This window comes from Penaeus vannamei, chromosome 40, assembly GCF_042767895.1.
Source record: "Penaeus vannamei isolate JL-2024 chromosome 40, ASM4276789v1, whole genome shotgun sequence".
NCBI classification, from domain to species: domain Eukaryota; kingdom Metazoa; phylum Arthropoda; class Malacostraca; order Decapoda; family Penaeidae; genus Penaeus; species Penaeus vannamei.
In genome coordinates this window covers 9423886-9431385 of record NC_091588.1, presented here as the reverse complement: position 1 = coordinate 9431385, position 7500 = coordinate 9423886, and the positions used below count along the sequence as shown (strand labels likewise).

Below are 7500 nucleotides of genomic sequence, written 5' to 3'. Positions count from 1 at the left end.
GGTCAGGCAAGCAACAGCCAAGCCAGGTGAGGTAAACAACAGCCAAGCCAGGTCAAAGCAACAGCCGAGCCAGGTGTGGCAAGCAACAGCCGAGCCAGGTCAGGCAAGCAACAGCCAAGCCAGGTCAGGCAAGCAACAGCCAAGCCAGGTCAGGCAAGCAACAGCCAAGCCAGGTGTGGCAAGCAACAGCCGAGTCAGGTGTGGCATGCAACAGCCGAGCCAGGTCAGGCAAGCAACAGCCGAGTCAGGCCAGGCAAGCAACAGCCGAGTCAGGTGTGGCAAGCAACAACCGAGTCAGGTGTGGCAAGCAACAGCCGAGCCAGGTCAGGCAAGCAACAGCCGAGCCAGGCCAGGCAAGCAACAGCCGAGCCAGGTCAGGCAAGCAACCGCCGAGTCAGGTGTGGCAAGCAACAGCCGAGTCAGGTGTGGCAAGCAACAGCCGAGTCAGGTGTGGCAAGCAACAGCCGAGTCAGGTGTGGCAAGCAACAGCCGAGTCAGGTGTGGCAAGCAACAGCCGAGTCAGGTGTGGCAAGCAACAGCCGAGCCAGGTAAGGCAAGCAACAGCCAAGCCAGGTGAGGTAAACAACAGCCAAGCCAGGTCAAAGCAACAGCCGAGCCAGGTGTGGCAAGCAACAGCCGAGTCAGGTGTGGCAAGCAACAGCCGAGTCAGGTGTGGCAAGCAACAGCCGAGTCAGATGTGGCAAGCAACAGCCGAGCCAGGTGTGGCAAGCAACAGCCGAGTCAGGTGTGGCAAGCAACAGCCGAGCCAGGTCAGGCAAGCAACAGCCAAGCCAGGTCAGGCAAGCAACAGCCGAGTCAGGTGTGGCAAGCAACAGCCGAGCCAGGTCAGGCAAGCAACAGCCGAGCGCAGGTCAGGCAAGCAACAGCCGAGTCAGGTGTGGCAAGCAACAGCCGAGTCAGGTCAGGCAAGCAACAGCCGAGCCAGGTCAGGCAAGCAACAGCCGAGTCAGGTGTGGCAAGCAACAGCCGAGTCAGGTGTGGCAAGCAACAGCCGAGTCAGGTGTGGCAAGCAACAGCCGAGCCAGGTCAGGCAAGCAACAGCCGAGCCAGGTCAGGCAAGCAACAGCCGAGTCAGGTGTGGCAAGCAACAGCCGAGCCAGGTCAGGCAAACAACAGCCGAGCCAGGTCAGGCAAGCAACAGCCGAGTCAGGTGTGGCAAGCAACAGCCGAGCCAGGTCAGGCAAGCAACAGCCGAGCCAGGTCAGGCAAGCAACAGCCGAGTCAGGTGTGGCAAGCAACAGCCGAGCCAGGTGTGGCAAGCAACAGCCGAGTCAGGTGTGGCAAGCAACAGCCGAGCCAGGTCAGGCAACCAACAGACGAGCCAGGTCAGGCAAGCAACAGCCGAGTCAGGTGTGGCAAGCAACAGCCGAGTCAGGTGTGGCAAGCAACAGCCGAGCCAGGTGTGGCAAGCAACAGCCAAGCCAGGTGAGGTAAACAACAGCCGAGCCAGGTCAAAGCAACAGCCGAGCCAGGTGTGGCAAGCAACAGCCGAGCCAGGTCAAAGCAACAGCCGAGCCAGGTGTGGCAAGCAACAGCCGAGCCAGGTCAGGCAAGCAACAGCCAAGCCAGGTCAGGCAAGCAACAGCCGAGCCAGGTCAGGCAAACAACAGCCGAGCCAGGTCAGGCAAGCAACAGCCGAGTCAGGTGTGGCAAGCAACAGCCGAGCCAGGTCAGGCAAGCAACAGCCGAGTCAGGCCAGGCAAGCAACAGCCGAGTCAGGTGTGGCAAGCAACAGCCGAGCCAGGTCAGGCAAGCAACAGCCGAGTCAGGTGTGGCAAGCAACAGCCGAGCCAGGTCAGGCAAGCAACAGCCAAGCCAGGTCAGGCAAGCAACAGCCTAGCCAGGCCAGGCAAGCAACAGCCTAGCCAGGCCAGGCAAGCAACAGCCGAGTCAGGTGTGGCAAGCAACAGCCGAGTCAGGTGTGGCAAGCAACAGCCGAGCCAGGTCAGGCAAGCAAAAGCCGAGCCAGGTCAGGCAAACAACAGCCGAGCCAGGTGTGGCAAGCAACAGCCGAGCCAGGTGTGGCAAGCAACAGCCGAGCCAGGTCAGGCAAGCAAAAGCCGAGCCAGGTCAGGCAAACAACAGCCGAGCTACGACCGCCACCAGCGAGCTAAAGCCAGCCCGCAGCAGTCCCAGCAGCATCGCCTCGATCCGGCGCTTCAGCATCAACCAGGAAGCGCGTCTTACGACCGCTGTCTCTCCTGCTTTGGGAGCACTGTCACGCACAGCCTCAGAGAGAGAGAGAGAGAGAGAGAGAGAGAGAGAGAGAGAGAGAGAGAGAGAGAGAGAGGGAGAGAGAGAGAGAGAGAGAGAGAGAGAGAGAGAGAGAGAGAGAGAGAGACTCCCCCAGCGCCTCAATGCCTGCTTTGTAAAACGACACTCAATTACAGGTGTGAGGAAAGAACAGGAATTTTAACCAAGGAGGCAACGCGAGAAAAATGAAAGCGAGGGGAAAACTCACTACCTCGCACTGCATCCTTATAATTGGATATCCAGTGAAAAAGAAAATCAACTCACGCCTGATGATCCTTACTCGAAACCATAATTATAGCCACGTGGGTCATTAACCTCCGACGCTAATTACCGTCCGTGTCGCCCCATCAACAACTCGCAGCAAGACACGCAAGAGCGGTGTCAGATGCCCACGGCACGTGAGGGCACGTGTTGTTGCCTGCCTGCTTGCCTTCCAGTCTGCCTGACTGTCTATCTGCATTCCAGTCTCATCAGTCCAACTGCTTGCCTGCCTCCCTGTATGCTTGCTTGTCTGTCTATTTGCCTACCTGTCTGTCTACCAGCCGACGTAGCCTGGCATTCCAAGGTGCCAGCGATAAGGCGCGGCAATATGACGTCACTCCCACGGTATACTGCAGCTTATTAAATCCCTTTGCAGGCAGATGCTACTGTGACGTCACAGTCGAGCCCCGACGCGTTTAATAACGTGCCTTATGGAGGGATACCACTGTGTGTGCGGCTCAGGAAAGAAGGGAAAGAGGGAGGAGAGGAACAAGAGGGAGAGGAGGAGGAGGAGGAAGAAGAAGAAGAAGAAGAAGAAGAAGAAGAAGAAGAAGAAGAAGAAGAAGAAGAAGAAGAAGAAGAAGAAGAAGAAGAAGAAGAAGAAGAAGAAGAAGAAGAAGAGGGAGAGGAGCAGGAGGGGAGTAGACAGAAGGAGAGGAGGAGAGAGAGAGAGAGAGAGAGAGCGGTAGGGAGAGGGGAGTGGGAGAGAGAGAGAGAGAGAGAGAGCAGGAGGGAGAGGGGGAGAGGGAGAGAGAGAGAGCGGGAGGGAGAGATAGATAGATAGAGAGAGAGAGAACGAGCGGGAGGGAGAGGGAGGGAGAGGGAGAGGGAGAGGGAGAGGGAGAGGGAGGGAGAGGAGAGGGGAGGGAGAGGGAGAGGGAGAGGGAGGGAGGGAGGGAGGGAGGGCAGGGAGGGAGGAGGAGGGAGGAGAGAGGAGGAGAGAGAGAGAGAGAGAGAGAGAGAGAGAGAGAGAGAGAGAGAGAGAGAGAGAGAGGAGAGAGAGAGAGGAGAGAGAGAGAGAGAGAGAGAGAGAGAGAGAGAGAGAGAGAGAGAGAGAGAGAGAGAGAGAGAGAGAGAGAGAGAGAGAGAGAGAGAGAGAGAGAGAGAGAGAGAGAGAGAGAGAAAGAGAAAGAGAGAGAGAGAGAGAGAGAGATAGAGAGAGAGAGAGAGAGAGAGAGAGAGAGAGAGAGAGAGAGAGAGAGAGAGAGAGACCGCTGCATTGTTCCCGGCGAGAGGACCCCCTCGCCGCCCATCCCTTCAGGGCCCTCAGACCGGCGGGCCATTCCGCGCCGCAATCCCTTTAACGCGACTGCAGCGCCCCGAGAGGCTTATGCATATGTATCACGATGGTCTACTGCATGACCTGCCGTTGCATGGCCCGGCGAGAGGACCGCTGGTGCAATATGCTACGCGGGAAGTGCCACAGCATATAGACTGTAGCATATAGTCCCCGCGCCAGCACTCACACGCGCGCACAAAAGCATAAACATCCACGTACAAAGGGACTGCACCGTCCTCTCTGCTTTCCTTCCTCGTTCCCTTTCTTCCTTCCTCCACATCCTGCCTTCCTATCCCCCCCCCCCCCCCCCCCCGCCCGCCGACCCACCCCTCCACGTGGGAAAACCGACCCAAGGTGTACTCCGCCTGCCACTGCGGTCACCTCGCCGCCCCTGGAGCTGCGTTCGGCACTCAATCGATAGGCCTCCAGGCAGCTCCTTGCCCGCCCCTCCCTCCCTCCTCCTCCTCCCTCCTCCTCCTCCTCCTCCTCCTCCTCCTCCTCCTCCTCCTCCCTCCTCCTCCTCCTCCCTCCTCCTCCTCTCCTCTCCTCTCCTCTCTCCTCTCCTCCTCTCCTCTCCTCTCCTCTCTCCTCTCCTCTCCCTCTCCTCTCCTCTCCTCTCCTCTCCTCTCCTCTCCTCTCTCCTCTCCTCTCCTCTCTCCCTCTCTCCTCTCCTCTCGTCTCTCTCCTCTCGTCTCTCTCCTCGTCTCTCTCCTCTCGTCTCTCTCCTCTCGTCTCTCTCCTCTCGTCTCTCGTCTCTCTCTCCTCTCGTCTCTCTCCTCTCGTCTCTCGTCTCTCTCCTCTCTCCTCTCTCCTCTCTCCTCCTCTTCTCCTCTTCCTTCTCCTCTCCTCCCTCTCCTCCTCTCTCCTCCCTCCTTCCTCCTCCTCTCTCCTCCTCCTCTCCTCTCTCCTCTCCTCCTCTCCTCTCCTCTCCTCTCCCTCTCCTCTCCTCTCTCCCTCTCCTCTCTCCTCTCCTCTCCTCTCTCCTCTCTCCTCTCCTCTCTTCTCCTCTCCCTCTCTTCTCTCCCTCTTCTCTCCTCTCCTCTCCTCTCTCCTTTCTTCTCTCTCCTCTCTCTCCTCTCTTCTCCCTCTCCTCTCCTCTCCTCTCCCTCTCCTCTCTCCTCTCCTCCCCTCTCTCCTCCTCCTGCGCCACTTCCCATTCCTGTGGCACGGCCGCTGCCCGCTTGCTCGTGCATTTACGACACACGTTTGTCCTTTCACTTTCTTATCCTTTTTTCACTTTATCATTTTCCTTTTTTATCCAATATTTCTATCATATCACTTATTTTTCCTTTTACTCTTATACTCTATTCCTTGTCTTTAACCTTTTTTTCCTTCTCCCTCAATCATTCTCTCACATCAATTCTTAATTCCGATCTTGTAATAACTTCAGTAATCTCTCTCTTTCTCACTTACTCCTTCTCCCATCCCTCTCTTCCCTCACTCACTTACTCACCACTCGCTTATACTCACTCACTCGCTCATACTCGCTCACGCACTCGCTCGCTCATACTCGCTCACTCATACTTGCTCGCTTATACTCGCTCACTCACTCGCTCGCTCATACTCGCTCATTCACTCGCTCGCTCATACTCGCTCACTCACTCGCTAGCTCATACTCGCTCACTCGCTCGCCACACTCGCTCACTCACTCGCTCATACTCGCTCGCTCACTCACTCGCTCACTCACGCCCTTCCCAAACCCGAAAACCCACACACCTCAAAACCTGCCAGTGACCCCGTGCTTTCCCCTTACACCGCGGCGAAACACGAGGCGTTCGCTTGCCCGCCGCTCACGCCGCCTAACTACCCCCGCCCCCCACGAGTCACGTGCCGCCCGTAACCTCACACCCTCACGCACTCACAACGCATGACACCGCAACTCATAACGCCATGTCTGGGGGGGGAGGGGGGAGGTAGGGTAGGGGGGTCTTTCCTGCGATCACGTGACCCAGCTCAATTTCCAGTACCTGCCGTTTGCCTGTTGATTTTTTCTTTCAAAAAACAATGTATTCCATTGACATTTTCTTAAGATGGGATGCTCATACGGAAGTCTTTTTATTCTTACTTGTACTTCCTAGCCCATTTATTTTTATCGTTTCCCCTTTCTCGCCTTTCACACCTGATCCATCAGGATGGGAATCATGCAGCTTCAACTGCACATAAAATCATTATTTCGATGAGACACTGAATAAATAAGCAGATAAATAAACAAATAAATGAACAAATAATAAATAAATAAATGAACAAATAATTAATAAATAAATGAACAAATAACAAATACATAAATAAATGAACAAATAACAAATACATAAATGAACAAATAACAAATACAGAAATTAAAAAATATCAAATACAGAAATGAACAAATAACAAACACATAAATAAATGAACAAATAACAAAAACAGAAATGAATATATAATAAATACAGAAATGAACAAATAACAAACACATAAATAAATTAACAAATAACAAACACATAAATAAATTAACAAATAACAAATACATAAATGAACAAACAACAAATACATAAATAAATGAAGAGATAAATAAAACCTAAACAAACGAACAAATAAATATAAATCATGAACAGACACATCACTATTGCTCCCAGCAATCTTCAGCTCCAGCACGATGCCGGAAGCTGCGTCGCGCTCGAGATAAGGGGACAAGACCCCCCCTCGCCATCCCCTCCCCCTCCCCCCTCCGCGCCTGGAGACATCTGCATGGCACCTTCGCTCCTGCGGCCGCCTGCATCGGGACTGTGCCAAGGGGAAGGGGGCGAGGAGAGGGAGAGGGGAGATGAGAGAGGGGAGATGAGAGAGGGGAGAGGAGAGAAGAGAGAGGGGAGAGGAGGAGGAGGGAGGGGAAGAAGAGAAGGAGACGGAGAGGGAGAGTGGAAGTGATGATGACTGACAGGGCGCCGGCAACGATGACTGACAAGGGAAGGCGCCACGGAGCAAGGAGAAGAACCGCCGCTCTTAGTTACCGCCCCACCGCGCCACACGACCAGCCCCGAGTGACCGAGGCCGACGCCAGAGACACACAGACAGATAAGTGAACGCACGCACGCACATACATATAAACTATGCAACACAACTCAACACACACACAATATCTACAGTATATCCACTTGTGTATTTTATAGCTATCTATGTAATAAAATGACAAGTACGCTTCATAATTTTTATAATAATTATCATTATTATAATCAACATCATTATCATCATTATTACTGCTACAACTATTATTACTACAATTACTATTGCCATTATCATTATAATCATCATTACTTATCATTTATCATTATAATTATCATTATCATCATCATCATCACTATCATAAACATTATTATCACCATTATATAATATTACTATCGTCATTGCTATCATCAGTATCATTATCCTCTTTATTAATGATAATAACAATAATAATAATAATAATGACGTTCGAGGATGACACGAAACAAAGGGAATGTCAGCAAACAAAACAAATACAGCAAAATACTCTCGCCGTTCTGGGCAAAAATCAACAAAAGCAGTCATGACAAAGGCACTAATCACGCCACCAAGACGAACCTGAAATGAATCCCACCCTTTCACACTTTCCCGCCGGCCTTTCACCCTCGCAGGCAACCAGCCGCCGCTCTCTCTCTCCCTCTCTCTATATATCTTTCTATCTATCTATC

General features: G+C 53.2%; 1 protein-coding gene across 1 annotated transcript in view; it reads left to right on the top strand.

Annotated features, from left to right (window-relative positions):
- The window catches only part of LOC113822198 (glutamine-rich protein 2), a 19514-nt gene that overhangs the window by 930 nt on the left and 11084 nt on the right, over nt 1-7500 (top strand). The window contains exons 2-4 of the mRNA XM_070117429.1: nt 1-26; nt 74-1451; nt 1510-2238. The exon at nt 1-26 is cut by the window's left edge and continues 101 nt beyond it. Of these exons, the coding sequence (XP_069973530.1) occupies nt 1-26; nt 74-1451; nt 1510-2238 (2133 nt within the window). The remainder of the gene's footprint in view (nt 27-73; nt 1452-1509; nt 2239-7500) is intronic.